At 48.0% G+C, this 10,911-nt stretch overlaps 1 protein-coding gene across 1 annotated transcript; it reads right to left on the bottom strand.

The window, feature by feature from the left end:
* Nucleotides 1-1,660: 1,660 nt before the first annotated feature.
* CCDC201 (coiled-coil domain containing 201) lies at nucleotides 1,661-7,065 on the bottom strand. Its single transcript, XM_077998176.1, has 3 exons — nucleotides 7,047-7,065; nucleotides 6,472-7,004; nucleotides 1,661-3,612 (listed from the first exon to the last, which is right to left on the bottom strand). The coding sequence occupies exons 1-3, from the start codon at nucleotides 7,063-7,065 to the stop codon at nucleotides 3,526-3,528; spliced, it is 639 nt and encodes a 212-aa protein (XP_077854302.1). The 3' UTR covers nucleotides 1,661-3,525.
* Between the last annotated feature and the right edge of the window lie 3,846 nt (nucleotides 7,066-10,911).

The raw sequence follows: 10,911 nt of genomic DNA, 5'->3' as shown, positions 1-10,911 counted from the left end.
CCTGCCAACCTGAAGGAAGCTGGAGATGGATTCCTGCCCAGATTCTCCAGGTAAGAAGCCACCGTCTCACCTGGAGAGAGCCCAGGCAGAGACCCAGCTGAGCCATCAGGACTGTGAGATAATGAATGGATATTGTGAGTGCTATTTGTGGTCATTTGTTATGTTGCCATAAAAAATTAAAATGTAACAGAAACACTAATAGAAAGTAGTATACAATAGAAAACTGATAGTTAGATGATTTAAACACATAACATAGGTGTGTCATATAATGCAGTGCTGGCAGTGCCCAGAAATCAGGTCTTTGAACCACACTTGGCTACAAGGAGGCAGAAGGGTTCAGGCATTGTGCGTAAATACGATATTTATTTTAGGGAAAAAGGGTTTGATATCAATAAAGATAAGAGGAATTTGTGGGCATTTTAAGTTGAATAGAAACTGTACAAGAATGCACTTCCTTTCCTCATAGGTTTTGTCACGCGCATCCGTGTGAAGAGACCACCAAACAAGCTTTGTGTGAGCAATAAGGCTGTTTATTTCACCTGGGTGCAGGCGGGCTGAGGCCGAAGAGAGAGTCAGCAAAGGGTGGTGGGATTATCATTAGTTCTTACAGGTTTTGGGATAGGCAGTGGAGTTAGGAGCAATGTTTTGCGGGCAGGGGGTGGATCTCACACAGTACATTCTCAAGGGTGGGCAGAATTACAAAGAACCTTCTTAAGGGTGGGGGAGATTACAAAGTACATTGATCGTTAGGGTGGGGCAGAAACAAATCACAATGGTGGAATGTCATCAGTTAAGGCTATTTTCACTTCTTTTGTGGATCTTTAGTTGCTTCAGGCAATCTGGATATATACGTGCAGGTCACAGGGCATATGATGGCTTAGCTTGGGTTCAGAGGCCTGACAGGTTTCAAAATCTCATTTTCTGCAAAATATACGGGTTCACATACACAGTGAGAGTTAGGATCTATATTATCCCAAATAAGGGCTGCAAGTTACATTATGCTTACCTCTGAGTGAGAATTGTGGGTGTCATTGCCAGGGCTATTGTTTAGCTGTTTATTATTTTCCTCAAAGATGATCGTTAATTTAGAAATCTTGCCCTATGTCTAACATAAGCAGGCAGCACTCATTTCCCCACGTCCCTCAGTCTGAGAATGCCCTGTCTCCAAGTTTCTCATCTCCTGTCCCCAAGAATTTGGAAAGCTTTGTAGCAGCCAGAGACTCAGTTCCATAGGCATGTCTAGGCGCTGGGGCAGCAAGACTTGTTCTGGCTTTAACTGCTTCCTGTAGGTATCTTCCCATGGATGGAACATGCGCTGTGCACCATCTTATTTGTGAAATATCCAAGAGATTGCATTTTGAACACTTTAGAGTGCCTATGGATAACTGCATATACTCCAAATATGTAAAAACATAGTAAGTACATTTTGCTAATACGTAGAAGATGCAGGATGTGTAGGAAATCGTCTTATATGTGAAAACATTCTTCTGAGTGCTGGTAATTCCCCATCTTTCAAGGACACACTTCCCCAGAGTCACTCACATTATTTTTCTTCCTCCAGTGTCTCATTTTGAATTTGAATTTCATTCTTTGAAAAACGAGATAGAATTCACATGACTACATGCCTGAATCACTTTGCATCAAACACAGACCACAGGAATAGTTCTCATGAAAACAGTTTATTTTTAATAGTAAAGACTGTAAAGAATTACTCTGATGCATGTATCTCTATGGTGTGCAATTATAGGCAGTTTTTTTTCTGCTTCTTTGTACTCTTTAATTTATAAAATAAACATTTTTTAAATGAATAATTTTATAACCCAATAGTCTATAATAGTTATAAAAAAAGAAAAAAGTAAACTAGTTCATAAAACTTAGAAATGTTTAAACACACTACACAGTAAATAAATTTTTATCACTCATATAGAACATCCAATGAAATGTGAAGTTACTATCTAATTGCAGCCACTATATCTAATCCCTCCTGTGAAGAATCTCATTCTCTGTTGGAAACCTCCAAAGAAATGTGGGTGTTTCCAGGGAGAACCCAATTATTGATCAGGAATATTTTCTACCCACATTGCAGATCTAAACTTTTCACCTGTCTCTTAAAACTGAACATCCTAGACCTCACATGCCCTTAGAATCTATTATGTCCCATCTTTTAAGCCAGTCTGAGATTTCATCTAAGGGTTGCCCCCTTCTCACTTTGACTCTAAATGCCAGCCCACCTGCCACACATTTGAAGGGAGGCAGTGTTGGACTAGGCTGGAAATGTATATTCTTTTTAGGAAGAAAAAAGCAAACATTTTAGAGTGGAGGATGCAAACATTTATATGAATAAACACTAGCTCTGTATTTAGTAACCATAACATGTCCACACAAACAGGTCTTGCTAAGATGCCTGTACTTGGGAGATTTGATGCTGGCTTTGTGTTAAACTGAAGCTGCCTGGACATCTCTTTCTTCTTCCTTACAATATGTATTACCTTCATATTACTGATCACTTGGGTGGGACCCTGATGTTAAGCAGGGAGCAAGCATTGGAGAGGGAGAGTGTAGGGGGTTGGCCCATGCAACTGCTAGAGGTTAAGTTCCTCTAGCCCCACACACTAAAACAAGCACAGCCAGCATCCTCAGATTTCCAGAATGCCTTCCAGGTGAGAATTACGGTTTCGGGGCTTTCCTAGAGTAGCATTTCAGGCTCACTAGAATACCTACCCTGCCCCTGATACCAGGTGTGGTGACTCCTGAAGCCTTCCCATCCATGCAGTGTGGGTGGACTAGCCTCTGAGTTACCCTGAGCTTGTCTTTATCTACAAACATCCTGGGATCCCATAGTCTGGTTTCTCCTACAGCCTATTGAGGAAAGAGGTAGGTACCCTCCATGGGTGGGACTATGGGCACTCCCCTCCTCTCAAAACCTGGTCCCTCTCCACATAAGGGAAGGAAACATACGTCCCTCACCATTGGTGCTCCAATGAGACCACCGTGACCATAGGGCTGGAAACCCACCATCCAGTGCAGAGATTTACTTTCCAGTTCCTGCCTCGGGCCTTCAATCCTGCTATCCCAAATATGCTCACAGGGCATTGGCCCAACTCTTTCCTGAGAGGGCTGAGTGGCTACGGCTGCCATCGCCTAGACATCAGTTCCACACTCTTTTCATCAGTCTGGGATGGGGTTTCCTCACGTTTCAGGTAAGGAAGCTGAGGCTCAGACAAGCAGAGAGTTGTCCCCAAGGCTAGAACTGGGCAGTAGAAAACCCAGGGCTCAAGTTATACACCATGCAGAGCTCTGTCTTCTTTAACCTGCCACCTCTGCTGACCCTCCTCAATGTCAGTGCCTCCCACAAACACATTTATAATCTAAGTAACAGGATCTTCTCAAACCCATTCTTCTCACCCTACGGAGAAGGGCAGCAACACTGGGGGCCAGCCCAAGGAGGGCACCATGTGGACGATTAAGCCAGCCCGAGGCAGGCAGCTCTGGAGCACCCTGCCTTCCTGTCCTGGCACCAAGCACTCAGTCGTCTTCGATGGTGAGCTCGTGCTGGGTGGCTTCCTCGATGTTCTGAAGCACGTAGATCTCCCACTGTCGCACTCGCTCCATCTGTTTAAAGGAAAGGCATCACCCCATAGCAGCATCCATCTTTACTGGAGACAAGCTCTTCTGCTGCAAAATGTGCTTTAGAAAATAAATGCCTGCTCAAGGTCTGCAGCTGGCCCAGCCAACCCTATATAATTCTGCTTATGTGCTTCAAACATATTTCATATGGGGTACTGTGCCACCCAGAGGGCCCACGCTTGGTGTGGAGACAGATGAGTGTATAGATGAATGGGGTAAGGTACAGATGAGGTGTCTGACAAAGGAGGGGACAGGAACAAAAAGTGCCAGGGATGGGGCAGACAGGCTGCGAGCATGGAGTAGACAAGCCTGCATGGGAGCAGGTGCATAGGTCAGTCTAGATGGGATTTTGTAACTGTGCTCTCTGGAGCCCCCTCTTCTAGGAGGGTGCTTAGGGCAGCTGCACAGGGAACAAAGGAGGCCTCCCCAGTTCAGCACAGGGAAGACGAGGATGGGTAAACTCCTGACACTAAACACAATGCCAGGATGGAGTAGAGACTGGAACCTGGGGATTTCGGATGACTGAGCCAGATCACATGGAGTGTGACTGGGGTCCACTGGTCAACAATGGCAGGCCCACCGTGGGTCAGTGGTCAGCATCTTTCTAATGCCCCCAAAGTGTAAGACAGAAGCAAACCCACGGGACTGAGAATAAGGAATGAGAGGAGCCTCCAGAGGGCCAGCTGTAAGAGCTGAAGGCCTGAGCCCAAGCCAGTAGAAGCCACCAGGGGGCGTCCTGGAGCAGAGATGGAGTGGCCAAGGCTCCAAACACTACTGCTGGCCGGCAGAGAGGGCCAGGCTGGGGTCTGCAAGATCAGGTGATCATCTGGTAGGAGGACCAGTGAATTCCCAGTGCCCCCCCCACCCCGAGGTGGGGGCTGCCTTCCTGGTGCCTAGCGCTCATGTCCGTCCACAGAGGGTGACCTCCAGGGAGGCTGCTGAGAGCTGAGGCTCTCAGAGGGCTGTGTGGTACAGGCACTGCCTGTCTGGACTCCCAGAAACTCAGTTTGTCACAGCGACTGAGGAAGAAGCAATAACCTCTGATCATACAGAGGGGCCTCGTGGGGATCCAGGCTCAGCTGGGGGCAGCTGGGATGCTCCATCGGGAGCATCCACAACATGGGTTCCACGTGAGTTGTTGTTCCCCACAAGCTCTACCCATGGTGAGACCTTCAGACCCCTTCTTACCTTCAGCTCCCAGAATACCCCAGCCAGTCCCACCTCCCCTGGCAGCATGAGGATGCTGACTAGCAAGAGGTGGCAGATACGGTGCAGTGAAGAAGCAGTTAACCCCCGGGTGGCCCTTGGTGGACAGTTCCCACTCAGAAGTCGAGACTTTCCATCAACTCCCACCCAGCCCCGTGATGGCCTCTCCAAATCGGGAGGCAGCAGCCAGGCACAGCCACAGGACAGCAGGGCATGGAAGAGAGGCTGGAAAAATCCACTGCAAAATCAGCACCCTCAGAAGGTGAGAGAAGACAGCAAGCAAGCCAGGGTAAAGAACGTGGGGGAGTGCGGCGAGGAAGATACCCCAGAAAATAACATCACCACGCAGTAACTTTGGAAGATAGAACTGAGCAACTCTCCTAAAAAGTAGAAGAAAGGGCTAAATAGCAAATAGAAAACAAACTCGGAGAATTAATCAGGATGTCCAACATCCAACTGCAGAGGATCACAGACAGAGAAAGAATACAGAGCCCGAGGTTAGGAAGGAAAAGTATGGGAAGGTCTCACAGAATCAGACGGGCCCAGGGAGTGTCCAGCACCTGAGGCAAGACTACTCACTCCAAAATGAAACTCAGCACCACCAAGAACCACAAAAGGGACCTGGAGAGGCTTGGGCAGGTGGGAGTCGGGGACAGGGGCACACAGGGCCTTCCGGTTCTGAGAAAGGGCTCCCAGCCTGCTGGCCGGAAAAGTGCCCCTTCTCAGGAAGCTACCAGAACAAGGTCAGAGGCTAAACCAGCAACTGGGCGAGGAGGCAGAATTCTGCCAGGAGAGGGCCAGCGCACCTCCCAACTGCCTGCTACCCTGGGGATCAGAGCCCTTGCAATCATCTTCTCATTGGGTCACTTGAGCTTCACAGCATCTCCAATCAGCAAAGGAAGAGGATGGCCTCTGAGAGACAAAAGTGGGTCTCGGACAGTGTGTGCCCTGCTAGTTCTCCAGCTGTGGCAAGGGCCTACAAACCTGGCTATGGTGAAGGTGGGACATCCCTGTCACAGTGGCCCCCGGGAAGACACCAGAGCCACCCTAGCCAGGGCCTTAGAAATGCAGAAGTGCTCCAGGAATGTTAACAGCTCCCTCTTCAAAGCATAGGAAGATGCCCAGAGACTCAGCACAGCGAGGCCGAGTTTCACCAGAGTAGGCTGTTTTCTGCTACTCTGTAACAAAATGACATATCAGGCCTTCCCTGTCACCCCGATATGTCTGCAAAGCCCCCAAAGCTGAAAGAGTCACCACCCAGACTCCTGTGAGCTAAAGAGCAATGACAAAGCAGTCAGCCCGTGGCAGCCTGGGTGTGGATGCCAGACCACGAGGCCAGGAAGCTCACGTCCACCACAGGCAGCATCAGTCGCAGGGGCCCTCAGAGCCGAAAGCTATCTTGGGACAGGGCAGCAGCAGGTGTCAGAAAGGCTGGACGACCTTGGTCCTGTCCCAGGTGACCTCATGTGCAGAGTATGAGTGTGTTGGCCGCTGGTGCCACGTCATGGGAGCATTAATTGGGAGAAGGAGGGTGTTGAGCGCTCCACGGCCCAAGCAGTGCCCCCTCTCCTAATCTTTCACAGGGACTCAGAACTCCTGGGGGTAAGGGATGGGGACAGGGACAGGGATAATGCATACCGCAGCTGCCCGCTTCTTCGGGTCTCGTCTCTTCCTCCCAGTTGTATTCAGGATCCCAGGCAATCCAGGGTTTTGATGCCAGCTCTTTGCCCGGAGGGACTCTTGCTGCTGCTGCAGCTGCTTCTGGTTCTGCTTCTGCTTCTGCTGCTTCTGCTTCTGCTGCTGCTGGGCTGACGAGGCTGATGTGGGTGTCTCTTCCCCAGGAGCTGAGAGATCCAAGCTGGACTCCTTGGAGGCCCAGATAGTAGAAAGTCTCCTTTTCCTGACAGTGGCTGGAGGGCTGACCCCTGCCGGGTGGGATGCAAGGCCCTGAGAGAAGTGTGCAGGCACTGGGGACCCACTGAGATAGGAGGCACCTCCTGATGGTCTTGTGGTCCCACCCAGGGCTCCCTCCTCAGGGGTGCTGTGTTTCAGGGGCTTTCTCAAGGTGGGGCTGCTGGTCGCTAGAAAGAGGCTGTCATCCTCGAAGGAGCTCAATCCTGGATCCTGCAAAGTAAAAACAGAGTTTTGAGTCCTAGAAGGTCGTGGGGAGCCTTGAGACAGGCATTAAACTCTGACCCCAGGCACATTCTCACTTGAGTATGACGGCCCCATGAGGCAGACCTGAGTTGTCACCCAGATAAGGGAGTGTGCAGAACACGGGGGCAGAACTGCAGGCCCTGAGATGGAACCCTGCACAGGGCTAGACCACACCCCTCTGTGCTTGCCTTTTCATGGATGTTATTATTGTCAAAACAGTAAGCGTCAGAGATGTATTTTTCAAGAACAGGATTGAAGCATAGATAACATTCTGGTAAAAATTTTTTTCCAACAGGAAAAATCTGTAAGTCGTTGTCAATGAAATCATCCTGACTTGTCAACTCACAACATAAAAAGGTAAAACTGCTGACAGATATTGTAGTATTTTTATGAACAGGTGAAGCTCATTGGGCGGGTGGCTCGCAGTAGGTGGTATATGCCCTGGAGGTAACATCCCAACCCCGAGCCCCAGGAGGGACTGTAGCAATTCCATCACAGTCAATGTTTTCTTCCAAAAGAATGCCTTAAGTGGATCACGCTCCTGCACTCACACCCTTTTCTCAGATACTGATGAACTATACCCGGCAAGCACATTTGTGTTCACCATAAGGTATGTGCCTCTGCAGTGCCCCTTGAAGTCTGTCCATGTCAAAGTGACCTGACAGCAGATTGAGTTGTCTAATTGCTTTGTAATGATCTCTCGGTGTCTCAGACACACATGCACGCTCCTAACTGGCATCTCTGCACATCTGGCTGATTTACTACCAATTGAGGTAACTGCCAAAGCAATACCAGGTTTTTCATTTTATGTTTAATCCCACTTGAATGGAACAATTTCCTGCATTTATTTTTTGGTAGTAGGAGTAACAGTGCCCAGTTACAATGTCTGCTGCAGGCAATGACATCCTAAATCTATTAAGGAAGCCACTGTCATTCAGGGTGTAGAAAAAACTGGAACTTTTCTAAAAGAAGAGAATGTTAAAAATGGAATGATTTTGACATTTCCTGGTGCATGCCTGCCAATAGTGTATGATTAGCAAGTGCATGTCCATTGCCTGGACAGAGCCAGCAATCACAAGAATGCAGAATGTACCTGGGAGAGACTCAGAAAAGCACATCAGCATTCCTGAAAACAGGTCCACTCCAGTCTAAGGTAAAAGCCTGAGGACTGCACCTAGGAGTCTGCCTGCTCAGGACTGGCTTGTGGCTTCTTCCCGGGCTGACACCTGTGTCATAAGTTCAAGGACATCACCACTTTGCTAAATTATTGTACGCATTTGTGCACAGAGAGGATTATGTGGTAGTTAATTTTGGGGGAGGCACAGCTAGAAAGCATTTTAATGATGGTGAAGTAATAGAGAGCTAAGTTCCTCTTAGAACAAAGAGATAGATGAGCACTTGCTTTAAACCTGAGATGGATTAGGAATATTCATCCAAAGTGGTGGGAAAGTCTATTAGTTATTTACTGGGTAACAAATACACCAAAACTTAGTGACTTAAAACAGACATCTGGGTGCCGTGGCTCACACCTGTAATTCTAGCACTTTGGGAGGTCGAAGCAGGCAGATCATGAGGTCAGGAGATCGAGACCATCCTCGCTAACACGGTGAAACCCGTCTCTACTAAAAAAAATGCAAAAATGTAGCCGGGCGTGGTGGTGAGCGCCTGTAGTCCCAGCTACTCAGGAGGCTGAGGCAGGAGACTGCTGTGAACCTGGAAGGCAGAGCTTGCAGTGGGCTGAGACTGCACCACTGCACTCCAGCCTGGGCGACAGAGACTCCATCTCAAAAAAAGCCAAAAAATAACAAAAACAAAAAAACCAAAAACAAACAAAAAGAAACACCAGACATCTGTAATTGTAATTTCTATGGGTCAGGAATTTGGGAGCAGCCTCTCTGGGCAGTTCTGGCTTGGGGTCTCCCATGAGGCTCTCATTGAGGTACTGGCTTCATTCATTTGAAGGCCTGACTGGGGACAGAGGGTCTATGCCAAGGTGGCTCACTACCCACATGCCCTGCAATTTGGTGCTAGCTATTGGTGGGAGGCCGCAGTTTATTTCTGCCTGGCCTCTCCAGGGGCTAGTTGAGTGTCCTCCAGATACAGAACTAGTCTCCTCCAGGGAGAGTGGGCCAAAAGAACACAGCATGGAGGCTGCAATGTGTTTGTAACTTCAGAACTCACACTGAACTTCAGAAGTCACACTCCTTCATTTCTGCTAAACCTATTGCTTGCACTAGTCAGTTTTCTTCAATGTGGGAGAACCCTACACAGGTATGACTACCAAATTGTGATGGTCACCGATGGCCATCTTAGGGACTGGCTGACATAGAAGAGATAGTGAAAATTGCATTTAAGGAGAAGCCAGAGTCCCTGGCCTGTGACTTCCCCTGCCTCACCCCCAATGTGAGGCCTCGGGGCTCCCCTCACTCTTCAGAGCACAGATAGCTGGACAAAGAATGGAAAGAGTCTGACGTCATCCCAAGAGATGAGTTCTGTATACTTCAAAGCCAGCACTCTGACATGGTTTTTGCATCCACTCTTGGGGGACCCTTCCTCAACCACCCTCCCCTCAGCTTTCAGGGGAAGGGGCTGCAGCACTTAAACACAGCTCTCATTTTCTACGCGAATCATCTTGTTAAAGTCAAACAATATAGAAACAAACAACTTATACTAGAAAGTCCAGTTGAAAGTCCAGTCTTAACCTTTCTCCAGTCCTTCTCCCTCTAGGTAGCTTCCTTTAGCAACGTGTTACCTCTCCTTCCAGCATATTTCCGTGTAAGCAAATATGATACATGCATTCCACATATAAAGTAGAAAACTTAGGCATCTGCATAAATGGAATCATAATACACGTTGTTACATAGTTTTCCACATCTTTGATGATTTCCCACTGACTCTTGTGAACAAAACAAAACAAGCACAATAGAATATTTGGATGTGGCATAATGAGACAGTATAGAAAGAGCTATGTGTTTAACTTCCCACCAAGGCCTTAGAATGAGGCCAGGGCAGAAGAGGTTAGAAAAAAAATGTGGTCTAGGGAAGGTTCTTCCTGGAACCATCTATTCAGTACAGTGTGCTGGAACATTTAAAATCTGTTCTCATTGATTTCTTATAGCATTCTTATGAGGTAAGTATGATTGTAGTCAAGTCACCAAAGGAAATACTCAAACCCAGAAGGTTTATTGGCCTGAAACAGAAGCAGCAACAATGAGGTGTGAACTGGAGTTGGTGAAACCAAGGCTTCCCCAGGAACAACTGTTCTGTGGAGGTCTGGTTTCACATCCCAAACCCCTCAGGCTTGGCTGGAAAGGAGGGAGGGAGTGCCTCCTCCTTTTGGGATGATGAGTTGATCATGACCATTTACAGAGCTTCTACTGTGTCGCTCTTGGGGGTATGTTTATTTTGTACATTGTTTCCTTCAGCAAAACCCTTAAAAATGGATTTGTGTGAACTCCGAATAACCTGAAGGATAGGATTTACTCCAGAGCATGAGTCAGCATCAGAAACTGCCAAGCTGCTTTCCAGCATGCCTGCACCATGCTTCCATCCCACCAACCAGCACCCCTTACATTGCTGGTGGGTTGAAACAATGGTACAGGCAAGTTGAAAAACTGCTGCTTTACAGTTTAGTTGCTCCACATTTTATTATTATTATTATTATTTTGAGACAGAGTCTCACTCTCTCACCCAGGTTGGAGTGCAGTGGTCATAATCTTGGCTCACTGCAACCTCCTCCTCTTGGGTTCAAGCGATTCTCCTGCCCCAGCTTCCCGAATAGCTGAGATTACAGGCATGCACCACCACACCCAGCTAATTTTTGTGTTTTTAGAGATAGGGTTTTGCCATGTTGGCCAGGCTTGTCTTGAACACCTGACCTCAGGTGATCCACCCGCCTCAGCCTCCCAAAGTGTTAGGATT

The sequence above is a fragment of the Macaca mulatta genome, chromosome 3 (genome assembly GCF_049350105.2).
Source record: "Macaca mulatta isolate MMU2019108-1 chromosome 3, T2T-MMU8v2.0, whole genome shotgun sequence".
Classification (NCBI taxonomy): domain Eukaryota; kingdom Metazoa; phylum Chordata; class Mammalia; order Primates; family Cercopithecidae; genus Macaca; species Macaca mulatta.
Note: the sequence above shows the minus strand (reverse complement) of the source record. Positions and strands in the feature narration are given on the sequence as shown.

Bases quoted from the DNA above. Each gene is read 5' to 3' on its own strand.
- CCDC201 (XM_077998176.1), bottom strand. The intron at 3,613-6,471 runs GTATGCATTATC...TCCTTTAAACAG, and splicing joins CGAAGAAGCGGGCAGCTGCG to ATGGAGCGAGTGCGACAGTG.